Raw genomic sequence first — 27,958 nt, forward strand, 5'->3', positions numbered from 1 at the left:
TGCCTCAATCTCATTTGTTTTTTTTTAAAGAGTTTAAATAAGAATCAGTGTGCATACACAAAAGTAGGCAAAATTGATACCTAAAGTCTTCAAAATGTGTCAGTTGATGCATGCATCTTAGGTCCTTGGAGTATTTCAACCAAAAAGTAGGTCACTGTGACCTACTTTTGGAATTTTATGGCTATATTTCAATATTTCAGATACTTATTGACTTAGAATCATCAATTTTTATCAGTTGATGCATCTTGGGTCCTCCCAATGTGTTAACTAAAAGTAGGTCACTGTGACATACTTTTGGAATTAAGTTGGTATTTAAATAACTCAAGTAATAAGAGGCTTAGAATCATCAAGCTTTGTCAGTTGTTCATCTTGGGGGTTTCACACTACATTAAAAGGTCACTGTGACCTTCTTTTGGCATTTTATGGTTATATCTAAGAAAATAAGGGGCTTAAAATCAACTTTGTCAGTTGATGCATCTTGGGTTTTCAGAGATAGGTTGTATAATTTCTCATAAGAGCATTCTAAGTCCTTGGTCCTCTTGTCATGTAGTTTTTATATCTTTAATTTAAAAAGACCACAAATTTCCAACTTTTTTAAATAGAAGAGGTAAAGGAGATGGGTGAACAAGGTGTGCAGAATGCCTATAGCTTCAGATATGTAAAAAATCAAATTCAGTTTGTGAAATTAGTATTTATAGTAAAGTTCTCTTTATTGAAGTTCATGAAATTATGATAAACAAAACTTTTCTGAGGAAAATTTTCCCACCAAAAATTTTTCTGTTATTAAAAAATAATGTGGTATTCGTGGGTATCGAACCCCTAGCATTAAAAATCCCGAGTATCATTTTCCTTTGAGACCAACATGCTTACCACTACGCTACACAGCTCCTGGTGAATAGTGACATTTAAATCATGTTTGGGATATGAACATTGATTAAATGGACTTCAAGTATTTCTCAAAAGATGCGAATGTTGTGTCAAAAATGTATTTCTAAGGTATACTGGGTCTTTGCTCCATGTCTTTGTTTACCAAAAAATGTATATTTTTACGCAAACTTTGATGATAACCTTTCAAAAAAATGGAGCGAAGACCCATTCATATAAAACTAGAAATATGTCCATAGGACATGAATGTCCTGCCGAGGGTATATTAGCAATGCAACATTTTAACACAAATTGAGAAAAGTGAGGTCAAGGTCAAAGGAAAGGTCAAGGTGAAAAAATATTGATGTAGTTGAATAGCTTACATCAGTATGTATCAGCATATGAAGTTTGACACTAATTTAAGAAAAGTGAGGTCAAGGTCAAAGGAAAGGTCAAAAATTGTTGATGCAGTTGAAATGGTTACATCAGTATGTATTAGCATATGAAGTTTGATAAAAATATTATGAATGGTTTCTTTAAAACTGAGCTAAACACTAATTTAAGAAAAGTGAGGTCAAGGTCAAAGGAAAGGTCAAGGTAAAAAAAAATATTGATGCAGTTGAATAGCTCTCATCAATATGTATCAGCATATGAAGTTTGACACTAATTTAAGAAAAGTTAGGTCAAAGGAAAGGTCAAGGTCAAACAATGTTGATGCAGTTGAATAGGTCTCATCAGTATGTATCAGCATATGAAGTTTGATAACACTATCTTGAATGGTATCTTTAAAACTGAGCTAAAAACTTATTTAAGAAAAGTGAGGTCAAGGTCAAAGGAAAGGTCAAGGTATAAAATATTGATGCAGTTGAATAGCTCTCATCAGTATGTACGTATCAGCATATGAAGTTTGTTAAAAATATCTTGAATTGTTTCATTAAAACTGAGCTAAACACTAATTTAAAAAAAGCAAGGTCAAGGTCAAAAGAAAGGTCAAGGTCAAAAAATGTTGATGCAGTTGAATAGCTTACATCAGTATGTATCAACATATGAAGTTTGATTACACTATCTTGAATGGTATCTTTAAAACTGAGCTAAACACTAATTTAAGAAAAGTGAAGTCAAGGTCAAGGGAAAGGTCAAGGTCAAAAAAATGTTGATGCAGTTGCATAGCTCTCATCAATATCTATCAGCATATGAAGTTTGATAAAAATATCTTGGATAGTTTCTTTGAAACTGAACTTTGAACAGAGCTAAATGCAGTGTGACGGAAGTACAGAAGGACAGAGGACAGGACGGAAGACGGACATGACAAACACTATATGCCCCGGCCATATTCATGGCAGGGCATAAAAATTGTGTTATAGTATGAGAAAATGATCCTTTTTTGCCCTCTTTAGTGTGTGTATGCTATTTCACAGGCAATTAATTTCAATCTTCGTGAAATTTTTGCAAATTGTGGAAATTTTACATAAAATATACTTTAATGTTAGATGAAATATCAAAGAAAATTTTGTTATTATTGAGATTTAATTTTTCTTCTTCATGTTTGTTGCACTATAGGCACTTCGCTTGCCTTGTTCGCCCATTTTCTTTAGTAAGCAAATGTAGTAGGATGTATTCCAATCAAACATGCCCGAAATCATAGGTTTTGGGGTTTTTTTTGTTTTTGTTTTTTTTTATGAACATGCTTTTACAATACAATCTCACTATATACATATTAGCCATGGAATTCTACTCAAAAATTGGAAGGATACAAACTTCAAAATTATGCCTATGCCCATTAAAAACATTGCAGAGAAATTTAAGGCATTTTAAAATTCAATTCCAGAATGTCATTAAGAAATATACTTAACCTAGAGCTTCAGCAACCTATATATATATATATATATATATATATATATATATATATATATATATATATATAGATATATATATATATTTATATATATATACACACACAAATTTTAGCATTATAAATCTTCTCATTTTTTTCTTTATAACAACACTTTGATGGTTTGAATATGTTTGTATATGGTATCCAGTTTGTAGTTCACTCAGCCAACTGTACATTCCTTACTATTTTCAAAGTCAGGTACATGCTGTATTCTTAATAAGGATGGCAACGAATATTCGAACAGTCGAACATTCATTCGATGAGTTGATATTCAAATATGAATTTAAGATTCGAATATTCGGTGTTTTTCAGATTTCATAAAAAGAAGTACTGTGATTAATAAATTTTGATTAGAACAGTGCTGGGATTATCCCTGTTTAATTTACTAGCGATCAATTTCGATCGCCTGATTTCTTTCACTACTTTCTTATCACTTATAGATCTAGTAAATTACATGTATTTTGTTTTAAGTAAGGTGTTAATGAATTGTACAATAATGCTTTGTGTATAATACAAAACGTACTTTCATAGTTTTCATAAGTTAAATACGATCGGATCTAGAATAGAGGACAACAAAATGAAAACCTTCTTCGAATGTCTAAAAAGTGAAGAGTATACATACATATCTAAACACATTTAATTGATCATTAAATGAGTGTCCGATATCGAATTAGTCTGTAATTAATATTGTAAAGGGCTCAATTTCAGAATAAATGTGTAAATTACTTGATTATCTCGGGTTGTACAAAATCCTGAGTTTTATATTCATAATCGGGAAATTAGTTAATTACATTGACAAACATTGACAAATATCAAATGGAATTTTATTGTACACCTACAAAAGTCTTCATACAATTTTACTTCCAATATAAGTAAACCTACGCTAAACCTTTCATGAAAGTAGGATGATGTTTATTTAAAATAAAACATATTTTATTTATTTTATCGAATATTCGAATATATTCGAATACTTTCATTGAATATTCGAATATGAATTATTGACAAAATTGACATCCCTAATTCTTAAGAATTAAAAGTTAACCAAAATAGAAAGAACACATGTAACAAAAAACTTGAGATTTAAATAGACACATTTTATTAAACATCATAATACCACATTAACAATTTCCAATAACCTTTTTACATCAAGCATATAACAAAACAAAGGAGTAACCTAAAATGCAATATAACAATTGCAAAAACTCTAATGACACTGTATATCATATATACAGTACACAATAAGCAACAGTATTTGTTCACATTCTGTGTGCTCATAATGAAATAGTCACTCAGATGTCCATATCAAAGGTCGTACTGTCTAGGTGTTTTTATTTTCCTTGTCCTGGTGGCAGAATTTGGAGGCAGCACAGGTTTTGGGGTAGGCGTGTAAGAAGTGACAGATGGGGTGGTAGACTTCGGAGAGGGGCGCGTGGAGGGCGAGGTGGGAGAAACAGTCACCAGGGTGGTAGAGCCCTTGTGTTCACTTTCAATGGTCTTGAAGTGATAGGCTAGCACTGACTGGGGTGACACAGAAGATATTGAGACTGTAGAACTCGTCCTCTGGATAACTGGGCTCGACTCGAGCAGGGAGGAGACCTTCCCGAGCGTCTCTGTTGTGGTTGGGATAATAGTGGGTGATTTGGATGTTTTGTAGATGGTAGGCGTGACCACTGTATGTTGACCTTGTCTTTCTGTAGAAATTTGGAAATTTCCCACACTGGCAGCATTAGATATGTGAATGGTGGCACTAGCGGATGATTTTTGAAGTGGGATTCCTGGTGCAATTTTGCCAACAGTGCTGGCACTTGTGAAAGTTTTGGGAATAGTAACTGGTGTATTGGGCAGAGAACTGCCAAGTAATTTAGCTTGAGTTATTGTGGACACTAGACTCTGAGGAATGGAGGCTGTTGTCAAAGGAAAATCATGGTACTGAGATTTTTGTACGGCCTGTACTGTCTCATCTGATTCCTCCATAGGCTGTGGTAGAAGATCACTGTCTTCTAGAGTGGAATCTGGTGACACCGTCTGCTGAGACTGGGTCACCATTTCCTGTGCTGGTTTAGCAGGACTCTCTGCCAGTCTTTCTATCTGATTTGGGAGAACATATGTGACTTGTTGTCCTTGTGATATTGGACAATTTGATGCAGCTGCTGAAGATTCAGTGGCAGCAGATGACAATGGGGTCTGGATGCTTGTGGATGGAGATTTCATGGTTGCTGTGGAGGTAATCCCCGCTTTAGTGATACCTGCCAATAACTGCTGTATTTGACTAGAGACTGGTCCAGCTGTTGTGATGTGCACTGAAGGTTTTATGCCTCCTCTTAACACATTTGACAAACTAATCAGATTTGGCAAACTGATCTGTGGAGAAGAAACACCAGTGGAACTGCCTGGAACAGACTCTTTACCTACCAAACCGGATGAAAGAGAGTATGGATGATTGTTAGCAATGCTACTGGCAATTCTCTGAGCAGCCTCCTTCTGAGCCATCAGATTGGCCAGGCTTTCCAGGGTGACTTTGGAGGCTTTACTTGGGCTCTGCTGACCAGATTCTGATGCGGGGCCTCCTTCAGGTTTACCCTCTATCTCTTTAACAGTCTGTGGAACAGGGCCTTTTAGGAGTCCAGACAACTCTGGGGCATTGTTCAAAGCCTGTAGACCTGCAATTTTATTGGCCAGAGACAGGTTCAGTAATGGTAGAGCTTTGTCTGATCCTGCTGCTGCTGTTTTCAGTTTCTTCTTAGCCACTCCCGCTGGACTCTTTACATACTTCCTCTTAGGTTTTGGTGCTACAGCAGAAAAGATTCTTATCAAAGATTTCTCAATTCTTTACATTCATTCTTGATAACTAAACAAGAACATTCATCATTTGAAGCCCTAATGCCACAATGACTTATGTATTGTATAGGGAAGAAAGTTTAAATCCATTCAATTACCCTTACCAGTCGGTACTTGGGCTGCTGGTGGATTGGAACCAGCCAAAAGATGACTAGCCAGCTGACTTGTCTGTTGTCCTACGGACAGCTGCTTGAATTCTGCCTGTCTTGCAGCTTTTAGAGCTTTAGCCACACTCAACTGTTTTGGTGTTGAAGGAAGAGATTTTTCCTGTAAGTATGCATACAAACACTCAAGTCAAACCATGGATAGTATCACAGCTAATTTCCAAACCTTCATTTTATCAGACAATATTCACTAAAATTAAACAATCATTTTTTTTTATCATAAATGTTTTACCCAAGACCATTAAACACACTTGTTAAACACATTATATGACAGTCGATTGACAAAAATTTCAAGAGTTTGTGCCAAATTTGTACATTTAGCTTTGTAGAAAAAAAAATCATTTTTTCCAATTTGCTGCAGTAATGAAAGACAAGTGCTATTAATTTCATGGGATAAACCAGAAGTCTCTGATGAGACTATAGCTCTACTGGTTTGTACTTAAAACAAATGAAGAGAAAAGTAGCAATTGGACTTGAAATTATGCAACAGCAAAAAATAAAATAATGATCCTTGATTGACTATCTTTTTGTGGTAAAATTTATTGCAATCACACTCACACTGAAAGAGTAGCCTTTTTGAAAATATTTTACAGAAATTTAGTAGCTATGGCAACACAGTTCATCTAAATAAAAAAACAATAAAAAGAATTATGTATGTTGGTGTTGTCTACTTGTGTGCCCGATTATTTTAAAATCCGACTAAAACTGTAGGAGGAGTAGCCTTTTGAAAGTATTTCACAGAAATTTCTATTTATAGTAATCATGATAACACTGTTCATTGAAATCAGAAACTGATATATATACATTATTATAACAGTAACTTGATCCGAAGAGCCGTATCACGTCGAGTTGACAGGCGCGGATCATCAGATCAAACGAGACGCGAAGCCTGTCAACGAGACGTGATACGGCTCTTCGGATCAAGTTACTGTTTTAATGATAAATTTATTATATACCCTCCCTTACAACTAGCAAAATATAGTTTTTCCATTAAACAAAGCATTTTTCAAGGAACTTTTTGATGCGCATGAAAAATAACGTCATGTTTCTGTGTACTACGTCATCAGTTTCAGAGAGGGGTGATATGGATTCAGAAAACCACAGTGTGGTGATCCGGAAAGTCGGATCACACCGTCACGTGATTGTACGAAATCTACAATAAAAATTGAGTGATACACACTTGGGTATATAATAAATAGAATTACGTATTTCAGTAAAGTCTACTTGTGTGCCAAGTTATATTGAAATCAGACCAGATCTGTAGGAGAAGTAGCATTTTGAAAAATGTTTACAGATTGACAGACAGCTAGACAAATGGATGAATGGACAAATGGACACCTTACTATCACATAAGCTCTTCTGGTCTCTGAGCAGCAGAGCTAAAAATGAAAATACACGTAAATAGGGAAAATATACACATGTACCTTTTTTTGCTTTTTCTTCTTAAACTCTGCCTCATCTATCATTTCTGCTGTATCTGAGTTTAACAGGTCAGACTGCGACAGAACCCCTCCCAGAAAATCTGCCACATGGTCCTGATAAATAAGAATATTAGCTCAGATGTGGATAATGTAATTCACTTCTGATAACCTTACTTATGCTAGAAAAAAAGGGTGCCTTCTAATCAGTTCATAAATACTTTAAAGTATGACAGATATCATGCCAAAAGAATTCAATGTTCTGTCAAGCTAATTACCATTCTCATCTTAATATTTCTTTCAAAGTATTGAAAAAAATCCTAGAATCTGCTTTAATACCGGTAAATGTATAATAAAATTCTGTCAAATGACAAATATTCATACCAGAATCTGCTTGTCAGCCATGACTTGAGTTATCCCCTCTTGTTTTTTCTTGCCCCGACACAATCTGAGATTACTGTCTGCCCCGCCTACCACCAGCAATTCATTCTCTGCCTTCATCTTCTCCCTCAGGTCCTCCATGTTGTCCGTGGTGGCAGTGTAGGAATGCTGGCCAATCACAAACATGGTGGGAGTTTTACTGTCCAACAGAGTATCCTCAATATCCTGACAGTTATACAAAAAAAAGTACTTTATATCCAAAATATTGGTCAACATGTTATTTCCTATATTAGAGAAGAATATTTGTCCTTAAGTTTCTTCAATGTACATTGAGAGAATCTTACCCCTCTCTGGCCATTGACTCCAGTAATGGGTAAACCCAGACAAACCACAGCAGACACAGCTTCTACCAGGGAAACCTACAGAATATGGAGAGTCACAGTTTAAAAACAAGTTGTGTTTGTGAAACTCTGATGCCCCCATATTGGCAGCTCATGGCAAAGGTTAAAGTTTCTCAAATGCAAGTCAAACTCCCAAGGTCAAGGTAAACAATCAAAATTTTGTTGGTACCCAAAAGAAGGTCTTGTCAAAAGGAAAACGTGTAAAATATGAAACCCCTAGCACTAACTGTTCAAAAGTTATTGCCAAGGATAAAGTATTTCAAAAGTAGGTCAAACTCCAAGGACAAGGTCAAAATTGTTGGTACCAAGGGAGGGTCTTGTCACATGGAATATACATGTACTTATGATATATGAAATCCCTTGAACCAACTGTTCAAAAGTTATGGCCAAGGTTAAAGTTTTTCAAAAGTGGGTCACACTGTCATGGTCAAAGTCAAAGAATCAAAATTGTTGGTACCCAACAGAAGGTCCTGTCACAAGGAATAAACATGTATATTATATATAGACAAGGTCAAAATTGTTGGTACTCAAGGGAAGGTCTTTTCACAAAGAATGACCTGTGAAAGATGAAAGCTCAAGGTTAGAGATTTCAAAAGTGAGTCAAACTCCAAGGTCAAAGTGTTAAAATTGTTGGTACCCAAGGGATGGTCTTGTCACAAGGAATGCACTTGTAATATGAATGCCCTAGCTCCATCCATTTAAAACATATGGCCAAGGTTAAAGTTTTTGTAAAGTGGGTCAAACTCCAAGGTCAAAGTCAAAAATATTTGTACCAAAGGAAAGGTCTTATCACAAGGAATACACATCTGAAGTATGAAAGCCCTAGCACCAACCATTCGAAAGTTATTACCAAGGTAAAAGTATGGTAAAATTTTACAGAAGTGGGTCAAACTCCAACGTCAAGAGGTCAAATAAGTGTACCCAAAGAAAGGACTTGACACAAGGTATATACATGTGAAATATGAAAGCCATAGCTCTAACCAATCAAAAGTTATGGCCAAGGTTAAAGTTTTTGTAGAAAGACAGACTGAGAAGGCAAAAACTATATGCCCCCCAAATCTTCAATTACGGAGGTATAAAAAAAATCAGATCTGATAAAAATTTTCATTGACCTCTCAATCAAAAACAAAACATATCGTAATTTAAATTTGAAAATAAACCTCTGGGCAACTTACATGGCAGGCCACAAGTGCCCCAATGTTCCATCCTAACAACACAATGGGTTTGTGATGAAAATGACCCTTCAACTGAAATCAAGAGAATTTCCAAATTGTACATACAAACAGGTGTATGTGCATAATTCATTCACGACCAAAACACACTGCATTTAAATAATTATAACAATATCCATTGTGCTGTAAAACATCACCATAAAACAAATTTTACCTCCAAAACTTTGGTTCTGACAGCCCCTATCATGTGTTCCAGACATTGTGCAATCCCTACTCCGCTGCCACCATTAACTGTGTGCATTGTGACAGGGATCACCTTCCCCAGGTTTGACAGCTGGCTGTTCCAGAATCGGGTCCGCTTGGAGTAACTGTGGCCAGTGTAAGTCGGACCATTAGGTGCAATCAGAATCAGGGGATTTCCTGGTAACTTATTCTGTAAGATACAACAGATTGTGTTAAATGTGAAGGAAGATTTCATTTCTGTGTGGAAAAAATTACCAGTGACGCATCTTGACAATGTCTGATTTTCTTTAAAACATACTGAATGAGATTCCTGGCAAGCAACCAATAGATTTTTAATTAAAGAAAAAGAGAAAAAAAATATACAAGTGTATGGGTTATACATTTATTTTGGTAAAATTCACAATTCATTGCTGAGGAAGCAAAGGTGATAATATGAAACCATTTTGCTCATCAGTATAAGATTAGGATGTTAGTGACACTTGACATACTGGTTTTTGCTGAGAGTAGACACTCAGCACTGGATCCCATGGCCTCTTCAACAGAAGATTCAGGGCCTCCAGTGATGCTGTAGCGGACTTCCCTCCAACATTGGTGTTAGCTATCATTTTGTCAATCAAGGAGGGAACCTGTTGAATATTTTGAAACTTTCAAAAATCTGATCATGTTTTACCTGTAATCTAATTAAAAAACTTAGATCCCCTTGCTATGTTGTTCAAAATTTAAAGATGAGTGAAATTTACAAATACTAAATATAAAAATATGCAAATCAATCTTTGAAAATTACAAGGGTTATTTATTGTTTGTTGACTTTTTTTTTGGATCAAATTAACTATCCACTGAAATGCAGGCTAGTAAAAAGACCCAGACCCATAAATTGACTCTTTTTCTTTAAAATTTAGTTAAACATTCCCACTCTTTACATTAAAACATAAGTCATCAATATTTCCAAATTTTACAACCTTTTCAATTTAAAATTCCAAATTGAAAGGATACAGGATGTCATACTAAAAAGTGTCAGTTAGGCTCTTGGACAATTTTTGACATCTTGATACTGACCTTTGCTCTTAGTGTTTGAAGAACATCCAGGTAAGCTCCTAAAACAGGTAAACTGAGGTTGTCCACCAAAACACCATGTACCCACTGTGTGAGCTTTGTATCCTGTAAAAATGACAGCTGTGAAATGAATTCAAACCACGAGGATACCAGAAGTCTCTGATGAGACCGTACATTGTATTGTTTTGAACATATTTTATTGACAATGTGTCAAAGGGATTGGACACAAGTTCTAAAAACTTAGATAGTCCTCTCCTCGTACATTGTAGCTCTACTTCTGTGCACTTATAACAAAGATATATCTTGGTATAGTCTAATTGTGTATCAAGTCTTGTTGAAACTGGACCAAAACTGTAGGAAGAGTAATAATTTGAAAGAATTTCAAAGGGATTTCTAGGTTAATAACTATGGCAATCTTTGCGAAAATCAAAACGTTCTATAGAGAATCATTTATCTGAGTACAAACTGCTTGTATACAAAATATTATTGAAATTGGACTGAAAATGTATAAGTAGTGTTTTGAAAAATTGTTGAAAGACAGACGGATGGACACCTTAGTAAGTTTTTCTGGTCTCTGACCAGTAGAGCTAAAAATACCAACTAACAAGGCAGTGATTTATGACAAATTTAGAAAACTATCTTACCCATGCTACACTGGCCAACGCCTGCCTGATCCTACGGGCTGTCTTGTCAATGTGGATTCTTCGCATTACAGGCTCATTAGAAGTCTGAACCAGAGAAAGAGAATGAAAAATCATTTGAATATAAGTGTAGAGAAAACTTAATACCTCAATGTGCAAAAGCAACATTTTTGTTTTGTAATTCTTGAAACTAATGGCAAAACATGTTTACATTGTGATAAGCTAATCTAGCCAATCTGTCAGTCTGCAATGCTTTAATGATCTTGTTGAATAATCGATTCTGTTGCATTGTCCATCCAGTTCTACAATTAGCAATAGAATATGAAGAGACATATATACAAGTATTATAAAATCAAGGTTTAATGTGAAGCCCTTTACATTACACATAAACCAACATTATTATAGATAAACATGTATCAAACTTTTGATTTACACACATTATACTTTAACCATGAGTATAAAATTCTATGCATATGTAATTGACCCAGACATGAATCATCTATATAACAAGAGACCCAAGGGCCTTAATAGTCACCTGAGTATAATACAACCCTTTTAATGATCATAAGTGAATAACCAAAGGAAATAACTTCATGTTCAAAAGAAAATTAAAATTCATAATTTTTGTACCCCTTTGTGCATTGAATTTGATGCTATATACCAACATTGGTTGAAAATGGTTTATTGGTTCCAGAGAAGAAGCTGAAAATGTACAAATGTTAATGGATGACTGATGCCTGACATATGCATGATGACGGACAAAAACAGATAGCAATAGGTCACCTGAGTGACTCATTTCATTAAACTTAAGATTATAATAATTTTTAATTGTAATACTTTACTAAATAATTGAAATAATTTTTACAATCTAAATAGATGAGGCTAAATAAACATTTTAAAAAAAAAGGCAAATAAACAAAATTGACAGTTAAAACCCTGGGAATGCAAGGGTGGCAAAATGAAGAAAGCATGCATAAGTAACAAAACTGAACTAAGATTTGATACCTATTGAAGTCTTTGATTAGAGACTTGTTACAGGCTCCTTTTTTACATTGAAATCTACGATGGAACATTTACAGTATATGTGATGAAATTCATTTCTGCTTTTGGGGACTTAGAATATTTTTAAACTCTTAAAAATAATGTTGCATTTCAAATTTTCCACGGGGATATCAAATCTTTAGGAGATGTCTAATCTCTTTACCTACTAAATTTGGTATAGACAATGCAATTTCCATATTTACTCCAATGTGTAAAACAGTGTAAATCAATTCCCCTGATCAATGCAGTGGAATTTACATCCTTTCTATACTGTAAATATGGAAACTACATATTGTGCCTGTACCTTGATTATAATTAAACCAGTCCACAGACATGTATAGCAATACATTAATGTAAACTGATTCCTTTATAAATACACTCTAAGACTACAATAACCCATCACCAGAACAATGAGAGGTGAATAATGAGGGGGTGGGGACCCGCCTGTAGGATGACCGACGTTTGTTTAAACCTCGTTATGTGTTCCTCCCAATCATCTGGACACTCCTCCATCCGGGCAAAGTTGACATGACGATCACATTCGTGCATCAAGCTTCGGGCTTTGGCCATGTCATAGGGTGGGTGTGGCTTAGCAGGAGCATCAACAACATCAATGATTTCATGTTCACTGCAAAAATAAGTTTGTGAGATATGATAGTATAGTGTCTGGCATAGCTAAGTATACTCCTTAATATGACTTTATGAATACTATTACATAACTTAATACTAATAAACAATTTATATACTAGAGATACTGAGATATAATTATGAGGTGGTGAACCTGGGCCCAGTTTCACAAAAGAAGTTATGACTAAGATCAAAAAGTAAATTTGGTGAATAACTTTGTTCTTTACATTAATTTGAAAACAGTAGTAACATTTTTAAAACAAGTTTTAAGAGATATATTTATGCAAGCAATTTTAACAGAATTATTAATTTTGTAAGATTTTACATTCAGATAAAGATTTCTGTCTTACTCTTAGTTGTAAGTCCTTTTGAAAATAGGGTCCAGGGGTTCAATCTGTTCATTTCTTTGTGTGTGTGTTGGAGGGGGGGGGGGGGGGAGGGTGCTCAAGTCCAGGATTTGAAGGGTGAATTTGGAATTTTAGCTGAGTCCAACGAGGAAAAATTAAGATTTGATTTAAATGAATGAAGACAACATTTAACTGTTTCTTTTTTCTTCATACATATATGGTGATATACCATGATAACATCGTATTGGTACATCAGATACGACCAGTTCACCAATGAGTCTGAAAATCACTGGTATCTTTTCTTTCAGCTTATCATTTACTACACTGAGAGATAACAGTGCCATCAGAGAGAGAGACCTCTTACTTGAGAAACAAATCTTGGCACCCGTGTCCTTAAATTTTTAACACATAAAGGAAACTTGCTAAATTGAGTAAATGTTGGTCAAATCGTAACATGGGAATTGGGAACATTTAACTGTTGTGTACAAAAGACACACAAAATTATGCATTTTTATGATACATGTATAATCAAACGACGTTAATACTTTTTGAGATTTTACGATCTATATTTCAGGTTTTTTTGAATTATCAACTAAAATAATGCCCAGTCCCTCAGAATTTGGGGTGTCCCAAAAAGGAATTACTGTAAAAGTGGTTATTTACACTGGTTGTTAAGTATGCGTTTGTGACCATCAAACATTACGCATGGATGTAATATACGCGGTCGCACGAGTTACTGAGAAAAACATTGAGTTGTTCCCCTTTGAAAAGGTCAGGTAGTTAACACGCATGGATAAGAAAAAAAATAATTAGAAATAATTAAAACAAACTAAACAAAAAGAATTTAAATTGTTGGATTACTAAATATAACAGCGATCTGCACAGTCAAAAGTGGTGAAGTGTGAACAGCTGGTGTACGCTGTATTGTAATTATTTACGCAAGCTCAAACTTCAAAGTGGGATTTACTTACCTGTATCTGCGCGGCAAGTGTTGGCAATTAATTCAATAGGTATGTTTTAGTGACTGTGAGTTTGTGTAACATTTTGGACTAATTATTTGAAATGAAGAGGGACATACAAGTACATACAAAGGAAATGAAAATGAGTATCAATGTTTTTAAGCTTTAATTGTGTGACGTTGCTTTAAAATATTTAATATGAAGATGCATTTTTCATTGCACAATTAAAAAAAAAGAACAGTTACGTTTTCATCACTGTTTGTGATGTATTTATCTACTCACGTGCGTTCAATACCACGATTAATATGACTGGTTCGATCGGTCTAACAGTATAAGTCGTGGTCTAGAATGATTCCAGAAGTTTGAAATTTTGTGACCATACGCGCGGTGGTATTTTACGCAGTTCTAAGCTTACCGCGTAAGTAGTGTAAATTTCCCCCACGCGTAAATAACCACTTTTACAGTACCTAGTCCCACACATTGGGCTTGAGGAATGTTGAACCCCTGAACAATAATGAAATAATACCTGTAGCTCAAGCCTCAAAATCTAAAGAAATATGTCCCTCTTTTTGCATTTTCTGATCATTCATCTGTTTATCCTTTAATGAGTTGTGTATAATGGACAAGTCAAATACATAAAAGATATTAGACAACAAACTCAAATCAGAATGGCTCAACTGAGCTTGTGTGCTAGCAGAGATGATACATACTTTGAGTTTTCAGCTGTCTGATTACGTGGAACTCTTTGCATGTATATCAGTTTTACTGGTCTAGCATGGCTGGCATCAGGATGTGCACTCCAAGGTTTTGAGTAACCATGGTCCATTCCAACAACCTCCATCATGGCGAGGAAGACTATCTATAAATAAAATCCAGGAAAATTTCTATGTAGATTAGGAGTGTGGATAGTTCTTATTAAAAAAATACTGTCTAAAAATACATTTTTTAAAATTCTTACATATTTTTCAATTATAAGGAACACAAAGCACTAATTGTTAGTTATCAGAAAATGTTAATGTTAAGAAAGGGCTCAGATATGAAATTATTTTCACTCAAACAATAAAACTGATTATATCTAATCGTTCTTGCCTAACTGGCAATTGGGTTTAAAGATATTTTCTGCACATTTAAGTTCTACATGCATGTAAAAGATACAAAATATCTTTAGTAATTAGTGATATAATATTAAGGTTTGTTATTCCTTTAAAAATTAATTCCTATATAAATCTATACTAAAAAGGTCTAAAATTTCCAATGTCTTACTGAGAGGTCATTAAACAAGAGGCCCATGGGCCTTGAATTGCTCTTCTGATAAACTGTACAACCTATCACTTCTATTTGAAGCTTCGAAGTATCCTGTATATTTACATAAACCCTTGAAATTCCAATTCACACTCTGAGAACCCAAGATGATTCTATGCCAATTAGTACCTGAGAGTTGGTCATGGTGACCTACTTATCACTTGTCATTCTCTGAGGACCCATCAACTAAGTTTGATGATTCTAAGCCAATTAATACCTAAAATGTTTTTAAAATTATAATCATAAAATTTTATAAGTAGGTCAAAGTGACCTACTTTTCAATTGTTTTACTCCAAGGACCCAAGATGCATCAACTGACAAAGTTTGATGATTCTAAGCCAATTAGTACCTGAAATATTTGATTAAAGCCATAAATTTTCAAAAGTAGGTCACCGTGACCTACTTTTCAGTTGTTGTACTCCGAGGACCCATGACGCATAAACTGACAAAGTTTTATGATTCTAAGCCAATTAGTACCCGAAAATATTTTATTAAAGCCATAAATTTTCCGAAAGTAGGTCACGGGACCTACTTTTTTAGTCGACCTACTCCGAAGACCCATGACGCATCAACTGACAAAGTTTGATGATTCTAGCCAATAAGTACCCAAAATATTTAATTACAGCCATAAATTTTCAAAAGTAGGTCACAGTGACCTACTTTTCAGTCAACCTACTCCGAGGACCAAAGATGCATCAACTGACAAATTTTGACGATTCTAAGCCAAATAATTCCTGAAAATATTAAATACAGCCATAAAATTTCAAAAGTAGGTCACCGTGACCTACTTTTCAGTTGTTGTACTCCGAGGACCCAAGACGCATCAACTGACAAAGTAAAATGATTCTAAGCCAATTAGTACCTGAAATATTTGATTAAAGCCATAAATTTTCAAAACTAGGTCACTGTGACCTACTTTTCAGTTGTTGTACTCCGAGGACCCATGACGCATAAACTGACAAAGTTTTATGATTCTAAGCCAATTAGTATCCGAAATATCTAATTAAAGCCATAAATTTTCAAAAGTAGGTCACGGTGACCTACTTTTTAGTCGACCTACTCCGAAGACCCAAGATGCATCAACTGACAAAGTTTGATGATTCTAAGCCAATTAGTACCTGAAATATTTAATTATAGTCATATAAATTGAAAAGTAGGTCACGGTGACCTACTTTTCAGTTGACCTTTTTTGAGGACCCAAGATGCATCAACTTACAAAGTTTTATGATCATAGGACTTAAAATGTCCAAATTATGCCTCTAAAACACTTTGAAATCGAATGCCTGCAAAGTTCAAAAAGTAGGTCACTGTGAACTACTTTTTAATAAATATGTTTTATGGCCCCAAGTTGCATCATCTTACAAGATTTAATGATTCTAAGCCTCCCCGTATTCAAATTAATGACCTTAAGTGTTTTAAAAAAGATTAGCCATAAAATTCAAAAAGTAGGTCAAGGTGACCTACTTTTTAGTTGACGTACTTTGAGGACCCAAGATGCATCAACTGACAAAGTTTGATGATCATAGGCCTTAAATTGTTCAAAATATGCCTCTAAATCATTTTGAAAAAGAATGGTCGCAAAATTTAAAAAGTAGGTCACCGTGACCTACTTTTGAGTCAACATGATATGAGGTCCTTAGATGCACCAACTGACAAGATTTGATGATCCTAGTCCTTATAGTAAGCAAAATATCAACATTTTAATAAAATGTAATTTTTGGTCAATTTTGAAGTGACCTTGAGACCACGCCCTTTGCCCCAGGGTAAATCCCCGTGCAAATTTTAATCTACAACATATCCTCATCCTTTTGTGTAAGTTTGGTGATAATCTGCCCAGTGGTTCTTGAGAAGAAGATTTTTTAGCAACCAGTACTTTTTTTTCTATTTTCCTAATTATCTCCCCTTGTTAAAGGGTCATCACCCCAGTTTTAGTATAAAAGGGAGCCCTTGGGCCAAGGATACCCTGTGACAAATTTGACAATAATTGGCCAAGGGGTTCTTGAGTTATGGCCCATATTCTAAAAAGTTTACGCACACCGCACACCGCACAAATGGCCATAGCATTAGCTCTTTGAGCCTTTGGCTCAGAAGAGCTAAAAAATCAATGTTTGACCGCCAAGTGAGATATTGGACCTGTCAGTGAGATATATGAGAGTTACAAAAGTTTCAGGTTAATTGTACTGTTGCTTGAAGTAAGATGCACACTGACCCCCAATTTTCTTTGTGATTTTGAGTCATTTTATATGAGTACCTAACTAAAATTTTCTTCTCAAAAAATCCTCGATTATAACCAGAACCAGTCCAAAGACTATCTACCTATGTAGCTATTAATAGTCTGCTCAACTCACTTGTTTACAAGGCTTGTTCTTTGAAAATAATGCTGCACCTATCTATCTTTATGCACCGGACGTCTCGGAACATTAATTTCTTATTGTAAAAACCCTCACATCTTGCAAATAATTCCTAAAAAATGTGATTTTTAAACACTTTTCAAGCCATGTAAACAAGCAAGTTGAGCAGACGCCACTACGGAGCCTCCATACCTTTACTTTTTTTTTAACTATCAATAAGGTACACACATATTTAATAGGGCTGAGTATTGGGCAAAATATTTCGATACGATACGATATTTTATAAAGCGATATGCAATATATTGGATTCTTTATTAAGTCTATCAAAAAGTCTTGTATATCATTTTATCCATAGATTTGATAAAAACTGGTTGTTGTTTTACCAAATTGGAAGTTCATGTCTCACTGTCTTTACAAAGTACACTTCAAATTCAAACTTTTAATGACTGTAAAACTGACATGTTAAAATATAATTGTCTTTGTATTTTGTAAAGTTATTGAAGATGTGCAATCTCATTTCATTATTGATAATTTTTAATTCAAAACAGTTAAAAATGACCTTTGGTGACTGAAATTTCCAACTTTTTCACAGAATTATAAGAAAAACTGCCTGCCCAATATGTATTGGAAGTTATTTTTTCGATACGATACATTCCTGAATATTGATACGTATTGATTAATTGATATATTGACACAGCCCTAATATTTAATTATAAACCAATTGCAAGACCCAAGTACCTGTGATTTTGACCTCTTATTGTTGTCTGGAGTTGTAAAATATGACAAAAGCAATCAATTTTTTTTCAGGGTATTTGGTGCAGCTGCAGACAAAACCATGCAAGGTATCATACAGTATGCTAATTTTCTAACAGTGAATAGTAGAAAAATAGCGTATTGTATGAAACAAATGCCTGTATGTCACTGTTTGTGAATAGCAGAAAACTAGTGTACTGTGTATCTATTCTCTATTGAGAAGTTGATGGCTCATTTTAATACTCCCCCTCAACTTCTCTACGAAAGGCTTAATAAAAGCAGTTCAGAAATTGACTAAATGAAGAACCAAACCGGACCCCACTTCGATCGATTTTTTTAGGATTGATGCATTATCGTAGACATATTTTCGATGCACAGATGTTGTTTTGCAATGGAAATGCGATTAAAAATACTGATTCTGCTGACTTAAAAAACATTTATCATGGTAGAACACTTACTTGCGGTATCTGTTTCACCGGATTCGTTTATTCATTCAAAACTGCTTTTAAACCCGGTTGACCTCTAAAAATGTATAAAACTTTTTTCCAGATAAATTGGATTAAATGTTCCAGTGTTAAATAGTTATCCGGAGGAATAGTTTTAGACTCTTTTAGAGGTTAACCCGGGTTCAAACGAATAAACGAATCCGGCGACACAGATATCGCAAGTAAGTGTTCTATCATTTAAAAACGTGTTTTAAGTCAGCGGAATTGGTATTTTATTCGCATTTCTATGGCAAAATAAGATCTGTGCATCCAGACTACGTCTATGATATCGCATCAGACCTAAAACATCGATCGAAGTGGGGTCCGGTTTGGTTCTTCATTTAGTCAATTTCTGAACTGCTTTTATTAGGCCTTTCGTAGAGAAGTTTAGGGGGAGTATTGAAACGAGGAATCAACTTCTCAATAGAGAATTACTGTGTATCATGCATCATGAAACAAATATGCATATTCCATGACAGAAATATTTGTGATGTATGACTACCATTTACCTGACAACCTTTCACTTTATATAGTAACAACTGTTTTTCATACCTTCAAAAATCGAAGCTGCTGTAATTCTAAAAACAAATGGATTTTTGTACAAATTGAAATTAGCTCATTAAGAAATTGGCGGAAACTACACAAATTATTCTAAGCAATAGAGTTGGGAACGTACAGACAATATATTTCCGGAAGTGTTCTTCTAGTGTGTTTCAACTTTCATACCGTATGGTGCAAAGAGTTATGCACATATTGTTGCTTACTTCATAATTAATGAAAATCAAAGTAATTCTTTAGATAATATATAAAGAGAAAAAAGAATATAAATGTAAAACTTTCAAATAAATGATATGTGAATAGAATTAGGAACGAGTTACTGAATGCTGACACAAACTTCCTGTCTTAAAAATAGATCACCACGAAACCATCACCACAAGCTGCACTTACCATAGGCCTGATAGGGCATAACTAATCAAGATGTCACCACCGGAAAGGTATACTAAATGTATCTTGTATGCTGTTTTGAAGATACATTGTTGTTTATCTTATTTGTTGAATAAGTTAATCTGGATCTGGACTTTTTTTGTGTTTTTTTTTAAAGATACCATTATTTTATGACATGTGCTAATATACATGCTCCTTGATAGAAGGTTCTCTGTCCTCAAAAACAAACAAACAAAAAAAGATATTGTCCTTTGGACGCAGTTTGTAGTAAGGGCCAGTCTCAAGACACAACATGTTCATTGCTTACAAATGCAAGTAATAATTAAAAAGAAAAAAAAACCCAGACACAACAGTGCAGTCTCGGTATTATGTTCATGGTTTCATATGATAGAATGCTTATTGTGTTGGAAACTTAAAGCACAAAACCATTTCTAACAAACTTAAAATAGGAAAGTTTATTATTAAATTGGTCAATAAATTCTGGGGCTCGGTATTACGATATTAATAAAAATTCTGGCCAGAAAGTTTTAACTCCATGATTATTTGGTATTAGTCGAGAAGAAACTCTTTAAAAGCTACTAATTGAAATACTAACCCTAATCTCTTGGGTGGGTGGAAGAGTAACTGTAATCAGTCAAATAGTGTGTGAGGACTAACCCTAATTTCTCAGTTGAGTGCCAGACTAACCCTAAACAGTCATATAGTGTGCAAGGACTAATCCTAATCTTTTGGGTGGGTGCAAGACTAATCAGTCAAGTGGAATGATAGTCTAACCCTAACCAGTCAGATGATGGGACGGAATCTATATTCAGGTGGAAGCATGTTTCCGGGCGGAATTTCAATTTCGAGGTGGAGCTAATTTACATTTTGGAATCAAATTTCCGTCTAGTCTCCGCTTATATTGCAGTTAAGTAAGTTTTACGCAAGGAATTTGACCGAGAATTCCGTCTTGATTACGTCTGTTTTCCGGGAGGAACATTTCGTACAGGTAGTGTAAGTCTTACAGCATAAAGCAATACATGTATCACAATATGATACACATAATTATGTTACAATATTCAAACCCTTTGCCAAGTTGAATTCACACATATATAGTAATTTCAACAAATATTTAATAAAAACAACATAATACTTATTATTTAAGAGTTTTAAGTGTAAAATCAAAAATTTGTAGATTCATTTAATTTGACTTAATAATAATAATTTATTAACATAAATTCTAAAATGTTTGATACTGGACAATGTATCTATACACATATTGTAGAACCTCATAGATAGTTACCTAGTTCTGTTTTTTTTTCCAGTTCATTTTTTAAAAAGTATTTTTTCCATAGGAATGAGTATAGTAAGTTTTTTATTTTCATGAAAAGTAATTAATGAAGGTAATTTCTTTTTTATCATAAACAGATAAAAATACATTAATGTTTCCATACAAGCTAGTCCTCATACAAAATAGATGTCTGCATCTTACTAATTAGACCATCCCATGTTGTAATATGATTTTAATTGAATATATATACAGGGTTGTCCCTAAGAATTGAAATAGCAGGGGGCGTTAAAAAAGTAGAAGGGGGTCTGGGGTTCCTCCCCTAACAGGGGATTGAGGGGGAATACCAGAATAACTTGGGGATTATGTCATTATAGGCAGGGAAATTCTCCGGCCCCCAGGTCTTAGGGACAACCCTGATATATATTATATTACTTATATTTTTAGATGGGAGGGCTACACAGCTCTTGGAAATGTTATTCCTGGAACAAGATTAATAACATTTAAAGTGCCTTTGAAAAAGGTAAATGTATTTGTGAAATTCTACTTTGTTACTTACGGTAAGCATCAATGACTCTTTATTGCATTTCACAGTGCAGTAAATTACACACTCTGAGGAGCATATAAATTTAGAATTTACTGTGCAAATAGACATTAATGAGTCTTTTTCTCTCTTTTTTTCCGTTTGCTTTCATAAGTATTTTATTACCGTGAAATCATGTTTGTGCCCATTGACAAATGAGATATGAGAATTTATGAAGTCTGAAAACAGTTGTGGAATTTACACCATTTGAAATTGCAACATGAGTTATTTTCTTTTGATTCAGGAATTGTGTGAAAAGCTTCCAGAGAAGGAGAAGTGAGTAATATTTCATTTTGTAGCAAAAGATGATTGATGGAGATTTTTTCATATAATAATGAAAAAGTCTTTCTGTTATTTCAATTTCAAAATAATACAGTGTATACACCTGTACTAATAAAAAAAATGCATTATAAAATGTTAATGATACATCAAGGCTTAAAGATAACTGAAGAGAATGAATTATCAAAAGCATTAAATGTTGCAAATTGTGCAATGAATTTCATTCAGCTAAAAAAAATGTATGGCAAAACTATTTCATTTTATTCATAATTTAACACCTACTATCCATTTTTTTTTATTTCTTTTTTTTTTTAATGAAAATATATAACATTTTAACATGTACCTAGTAAATTCCAGAGAAATTGCTTTGTATCCTTAATTAATTACTGGAGTGAAACTTTATGTGATAGGATATGACTTATTCATAAGCAATGATTCACTGTTAAATGTTTGATCTATAAGTATTGTACAGATATTGTAATGGGAATCTCTGCTTTATTTTATACACTTATCTTGCACCAATACAGAGAGAGACAGAGGATAGAAATAACTACTGGTATATTAAATGTGCTTTCATTTATCAGATTTACCCCAAGAAGTTTGGTTTCCATGGTAAATGACTTGGGATGTCAGTTAAGAATGGTCATAGACCTTACATTCACTACAAAATACTACGGTGCACAGGTAAGTATAAGTAAGTGGCTGGAGTGAATAATTGACTTGGTTTGTGGGTGACACATAGGCATTTTGATTAGTCCCTAGACAGTACTAATGAGTGGATTATTATAAGTGAGCATGCTTTGTTTGGCAGCATGCAAGAACAATGAAAAGTCATAGGTGACCATATAATTTTAAAAAAGTAAAGCATCTTGTTGAGTTTTTCTCAAATGATGTTGATAGAATATGGATGCATGATTAAAATTCAACAGATTCATGAAGCAGTTGCTTAGCTATACTCACTTTGTACAAGGGCAATCTTTAATCAATTTCTAATGGAGTGCATAATTGAGTGAAAATGTTTAAATTTATTAAGACAACTAGACAAGGAATTGTTTTATTTGCAGGAAATGGAACACCAGGGTGTCAGATATGAAAAGATTTTTACAGAAGGCCATAATGTTCCCAGTGATGACGTAGTATACAGGTAACATTGGGGGGGGGGGGGGGGGAAGAATACATAATGTATGATTCTAATGCAGTTGTTTTGTAAAATGCATTTTGATTGGCTAATGGACTGATGTTCAAAGCAATTAAATGGTAAAACTCAGTTTGCAATAATTAAATTTGCATTAATGGTCGCATATAACAAATGAGAAGATCTTCATTCAAGGTTGAATAATGTTAAATCTAGTTTGTTATTGATTAAATTTTATTATTATCTGAAAAGGTTCCAAGGCTGAATATTAAAAGAAATATTCCAATTAATATAATTTTCAGATTTTTTGATACACTAGAGAGCTTTTATGAGGCAAATAAAGACAACAGTAAGTATTTAACAAGGGGATCATTTTCTGTGTATTGCACAATAGTGTTTGGTTTTTCAGAAGCACTAATATTCACCTCAACAAAGAAACTGAATCAAACTTTTCTTAAATGCTTAAAGAAAGAAGAATCCTACATTTACAAGTCTTATGTACTAATAATTACTTGTAAAATATGTATATTAGTGTAAGGGTTTCTTGTATAATATAAAATTTTAAGATTTTTAAATTCAAATGAGCAATTTGGTGACTGTTACAGATCATTTGGTAGGAGTACACTGTACTCATGGAGTCAACAGGACAGGTTACGTGGTCTGCAGATATATGATTGAGAGACTGGGTTTTGAACCAGACAAAGCTATGGCAGGTATAGATTCACATGTAATAGGAAAACCACTCAATTACATGTATGACATCACAGCCTATGACTCTGAAAATGAAAAGATGGAGGCACAGGGATAATCAAAGAAAATGTGATAAACAGAAAATTGAGTATTTTCATGAAAGCAAGGGGGACACTAAATCTCATTCGTCTTTCAGTCACAAAAACTTGTTACCTTGGTCATAACTTTTGAAACCAGAAAATGAAGTGATTGTGACATTTTTTTTTGTGAAACCAAAAAAAAAAAATATTTGTGTAGGTTATTATTATTGAGACACAATTAACCAATCTCATAACTAATAACATACAGCAATTTTTAAATGAAAAAAAATCGTGTTATAATTACCAACTGGCACATGACCAAATGTTCTTTGATTATTGACCTTCTTATGAGGCACATGATCTTAACAATCAGAGTTCATTGTAAAGATTGATGGGGGTGGAGGGGGCAATCTGTGGTATCCCTTATTACATACAGTTACTTACAGTGTAATTTTTAGCTCTATTGGTTAGAGACCAGAAGAACTTATGTGATAAGTAAGGTGTCTATCATCTGTCTAGCTGTCTGTCTGTCCATATTAATTTTTTTCAAAATGCTACTCCTCCTGCAGTTTTGGTCCAATTTCAATAATACATGTACTTGGTACACATGTACATTATATTAAGATATAATTCAGTATATTGGTTTTTGATTTTGACAAACGGTGTTGCCATGATTTCTACAGATAGAAATTTCTGTGAAGTTCTTTCTAAATGCTACTCCTGCTACATTTTTGGTCCAATTTCAATAATACTCGGTACACAAGTGCAGTATACTAAGATACATGTACATATATTAATTCTTTTTATCGGTTTTGCTTTCGATAGACAGTGTTGCCATGATTACTAAAATTAGAAATTTCTGTGAAATTCTTTCAAAACACTACAAGATTTGTGGCCCAATTTCTATAAGACTTGGTACACAAGTACACCATACTGAGATACCTAATTCAAGTCTGTATATTGGTTTTTAGTTACACAAGTAGACTATACTAAGATACATCAAGTACACACAAGGAAAGCTACTGTCTCATCAGAGACTTCTGGTTCAATAAAATATTTGTTCAGTAAAATAAAAGCTTGGAAATATCATGAATTTGTAAATGAAATAGTAGTACTGTAGTCTTAGTTTTATGTCCTTTGTAAATAAAAGAAAAGAGCAGTAATTGACAGAAATGTTGTACATGTATTAAACTTTTCTTTATGGATATATATGTATATATTATAGTTTACCATGAAGCAAGAGGCCACCCAGTAGAAAGAGAAAACTACATAGAAGACTTAAGAAGCAGACAATTGTAAGTAGATAATGTAATGAACAAAAATATAATTATTGTCACTTTTTGTATGGTGTCAAAAAAGTTTATAAATATTTCTAAGATTAAAATTACTTCAGATTTACATGTATGATATGAACATGATGTGAATATACATGGCTTAAACTACCTTGCATGCAGGTCCGGTAAAAGAACTGTGTCCCAATTGAAAATTAACTTTTTTCCCTCAAAATTAAAGTAAAACCTCCAAAATGGATTTTCAGTGCTTTTTATGAACAATATTGAATTCTGAGATTTCTATATAATATGAGCATACTGGATAAGGCTACAGTTGTTCTTATTTTACAGTATATAATATCAATATTTCCAGCTTTTATTACTTATTTTTCTATTTTTAAAATTCCCAATTGAAAGGGTAAAGGAACCTGTACCAAAAAGGGTCAATTAAGCCCTGATATAATATCAAAAATTAATCTGTCAGAGTGGCCCAAAATTCAGTTGTGATGATTTTTACACAATGACTGATGACATTTAAAATATGATATTGATAAATTTGTAATCTTTTACAAACTATGTAGATCTAAATAAGTTTGCCATAACACATGATTATTTTGTATTTTGCCAAGACACAAAATGAGTTTCAGAGATAGTTTCAAAGATAAATTTACAGCATTCAGCATAAGTCTAGAGATTTTATATACATAAGTAGAGATCTGCGATTTTTTAAAAACTTCATTTTTTTTTAACCTATAGAAACAATGATTACAAGTATGAAGGTAGAGAAAAACTTCCCATGAAAAAAGTTTCACAGGGTTGGAGACGTGAAAGACACCATAATGGCAGACGGAGTAACCAGGAAAAGGACTTTCATCACAATAGTCACCATAGAAATAATGAGTATCAAGATGTGCATAGATATCATGATGACTCACAGAAAATGTATGGTGGTCAAACTTGGTCTCAACAGCATCAGGAATTGGATTGGCGAAGAGACAAAAGTCACATGGGTTGTTACCATGGAGATCAACAGAACTGGAATGACAGGAGATATCAGGACAGTAGGAGAGATTACAGATATCAAAACAGAGAGGGTGTACGACAGAATGATCAGTACAATGACTGGAGGAACAATGGCCAGAGATATCACCATCATCAAAACAGTGGACATCAGCAACCTCCTCAAAGTAGATATTTCAGGCAGGGCTATAGAGATGGTTACAATGATGAAAGGTTTGATTATCACTCCAGACAGAACAGTCATCGTGGACACTATCAGGGTGGTGGATCATATAGAAATCAGAGAGGTGGACAGTATAAATCAAGGAATGATAGATCTTCTTATCAATGGAAGGCAGAAAATCGACCACAAATCAGAAAAAGACACTGTTCTGGTGAGATGATTAGAAGTGAATCTCAAAGTTGCAAACGTCAGAATTCTAAAACAGATGAAAAATTACACAAGCAATGTGAAAAAATGTTGATATCAGATTCATGTAGCTCAACATTAGAGAATAACGAAATATCGAAGTCAGCATGTGCAGAGGAAACCCTAGATAAAACTTACCCTGAGTCTCCATCCAGGGGTAGCTCAGCACGAAGTTCAAAGAAAGTGAAACCAAGAGTTAATAAAACTGATGAACTGCAGAAAACTGCTGAGACAGGGCTGACAATATCAGGTGATTACCAACAATGAGAGCATTATAAATCATATAAGTGAAAAGTTGAACCACCAAAGTAACACTAAGATACTGTGAAAGACCATACAGTGTTCTGTCAAACGGCGGAGAATGGGCAGATCGAAGCAAAAAGTGCTCAAAAAGTGGATGGTAAACCTTTAATAATAACTTCTCTGGGTTCATCAAACAATGAGGAGTGTTGCTACATCTTATGACTGTACTGAACCAAATTGAAAACTCTACTAGTATATGACCTCAAGGATTGATAGATAAAGCATAGTGTGATTTTACATTACAGACACCGTATTGTTTTACTCTTTGATATCAAAATACAAAATGCTAACATTTCATATTTACCAATTAGCTAAGTGCCATTTGAATACTCTTGTAAACAATTCCAGTTTTACTGTGCTGAAAAGGAAGAGAGTCATGCATATAATCCTTATAATGGCTTACCCGGTACATATGGAATGTTTTTTAAAATTTCTTCTTTTAAAGTAGATAAGTAATTTAACACCGGCACTTGACGGTAAATACTTTTCTTATATTAAAAAAATGTAAACCTCAATCTGATAGGTTGGGGGTTAGTCTATCTTTTTAAGAAACATGTAATGTCAAGTGTCTGTGTAATTTAAATGTAGTTTTAAACCTGTTTGTCTTATTTTACACAGAATATCGTACATGTAGTTAAGAATACAAATATGAAGTAACTTTCCAAGTTATAAATGCTCAAAATTTAAAAGTTGTGAATGAAAATCACAAATAAATGTCTGTGATTTCTCTTTTGTTTGGTTTATGAGTACAAAGTTCTGTTGCTTCTAGATCTAGTAGTTCAAAGTCAGTATCCTCTTTAAAGATAGGTGTACTTAGCTTTGGCTTAAAGATTTATTTATGGAACTTTGAAGCAATGTAGACACTAGAAGAGAAAACATTTTAGCTCTCCTCAACAAAATGGGGGACTGGGGGGCTTATGGTCTCATTTCCAAGTAAATTTAAGTCCTATGTTGACCAAACTTGCATGGATGAAGCATCTAAGGATGCACACTACTGGACTTGCTTCGGATGCTGGATTTGACCTACATTTTCTGGATGAGT

General features: G+C 33.9%; 2 protein-coding genes across 4 annotated transcripts; one reads left to right on the top strand and one right to left on the bottom strand.

The window, feature by feature from the left end:
- Positions 1-3,831: 3,831 nt before the first annotated feature.
- On the bottom strand, positions 3,832-19,556 carry LOC133191437 (KAT8 regulatory NSL complex subunit 3-like). 3 transcript variants are annotated; one of them, XM_061327198.1, is made up of 15 exons: positions 19,487-19,556; positions 14,754-14,902; positions 12,583-12,738; positions 12,075-12,128; positions 11,281-11,371; positions 11,073-11,156; positions 10,432-10,533; positions 9,864-10,001; positions 9,347-9,565; positions 9,136-9,207; positions 7,904-7,978; positions 7,563-7,784; positions 7,185-7,295; positions 5,701-5,863; positions 3,832-5,547 (listed from the first exon to the last, which is right to left on the bottom strand). In XM_061327198.1, the coding sequence occupies exons 2-15, from the start codon at positions 14,885-14,887 to the stop codon at positions 4,061-4,063; spliced, it is 3,108 nt and encodes a 1,035-aa protein (XP_061183182.1). In that variant the 5' UTR covers positions 14,888-14,902; positions 19,487-19,556; the 3' UTR covers positions 3,832-4,060. The 3 variants fall into 3 exon arrangements, with proteins under 3 accessions (XP_061183182.1, XP_061183194.1, XP_061183187.1); XM_061327210.1 differs by lacking the exon at positions 12,075-12,128; XM_061327203.1 differs by lacking the exon at positions 12,075-12,128 and having other exon boundaries at positions 12,571-12,738.
- A 299-nt stretch (positions 19,557-19,855) lies between these two features.
- LOC133179247 (RNA/RNP complex-1-interacting phosphatase-like) lies at positions 19,856-27,604 on the top strand. Its single transcript, XM_061314039.1, has 9 exons — positions 19,856-19,929; positions 21,594-21,669; positions 21,974-22,005; positions 22,593-22,692; positions 23,073-23,152; positions 23,446-23,492; positions 23,749-23,856; positions 25,139-25,208; positions 25,941-27,604. The coding sequence occupies exons 1-9, from the start codon at positions 19,913-19,915 to the stop codon at positions 26,878-26,880; spliced, it is 1,470 nt and encodes a 489-aa protein (XP_061170023.1). The 5' UTR covers positions 19,856-19,912; the 3' UTR covers positions 26,881-27,604.
- Positions 27,605-27,958: the final 354 nt, after the last annotated feature.

Source organism: Saccostrea echinata, unplaced genomic scaffold (assembly GCF_033153115.1).
Source record: "Saccostrea echinata isolate AGI-Se365-2 ecotype Australia unplaced genomic scaffold, CSIRO_AGI_Sech_v1 ptg000001l, whole genome shotgun sequence".
Classification (NCBI taxonomy): domain Eukaryota; kingdom Metazoa; phylum Mollusca; class Bivalvia; order Ostreida; family Ostreidae; genus Saccostrea; species Saccostrea echinata.

Coding starts and splice junctions, on each gene's coding strand:
- LOC133191437 (XM_061327198.1), bottom strand. CDS start 14,887: ATGATGGAGGTTGTTGGAATGGACCATGGTTACTCAAAACCTTGGAGT. Junction 12,129..12,582: donor TGGGAGGAACACATAACGAG/GTTTAAACAAAC, acceptor GTTCCATCGTAG/ATTTCAATGTAAAAAAGGAG. Junction 7,296..7,562: donor TGGCTGACAAGCAGATTCTG/GTATGAATATTT, acceptor CTTATTTATCAG/GACCATGTGGCAGATTTTCT.
- LOC133179247 (XM_061314039.1), top strand. Junction 21,670..21,973: donor TTAAAGTGCCTTTGAAAAAG/GTAAATGTATTT, acceptor CTTTTGATTCAG/GAATTGTGTGAAAAGCTTCC. Junction 25,209..25,940: donor GACTTAAGAAGCAGACAATT/GTAAGTAGATAA, acceptor TTTAACCTATAG/AAACAATGATTACAAGTATG.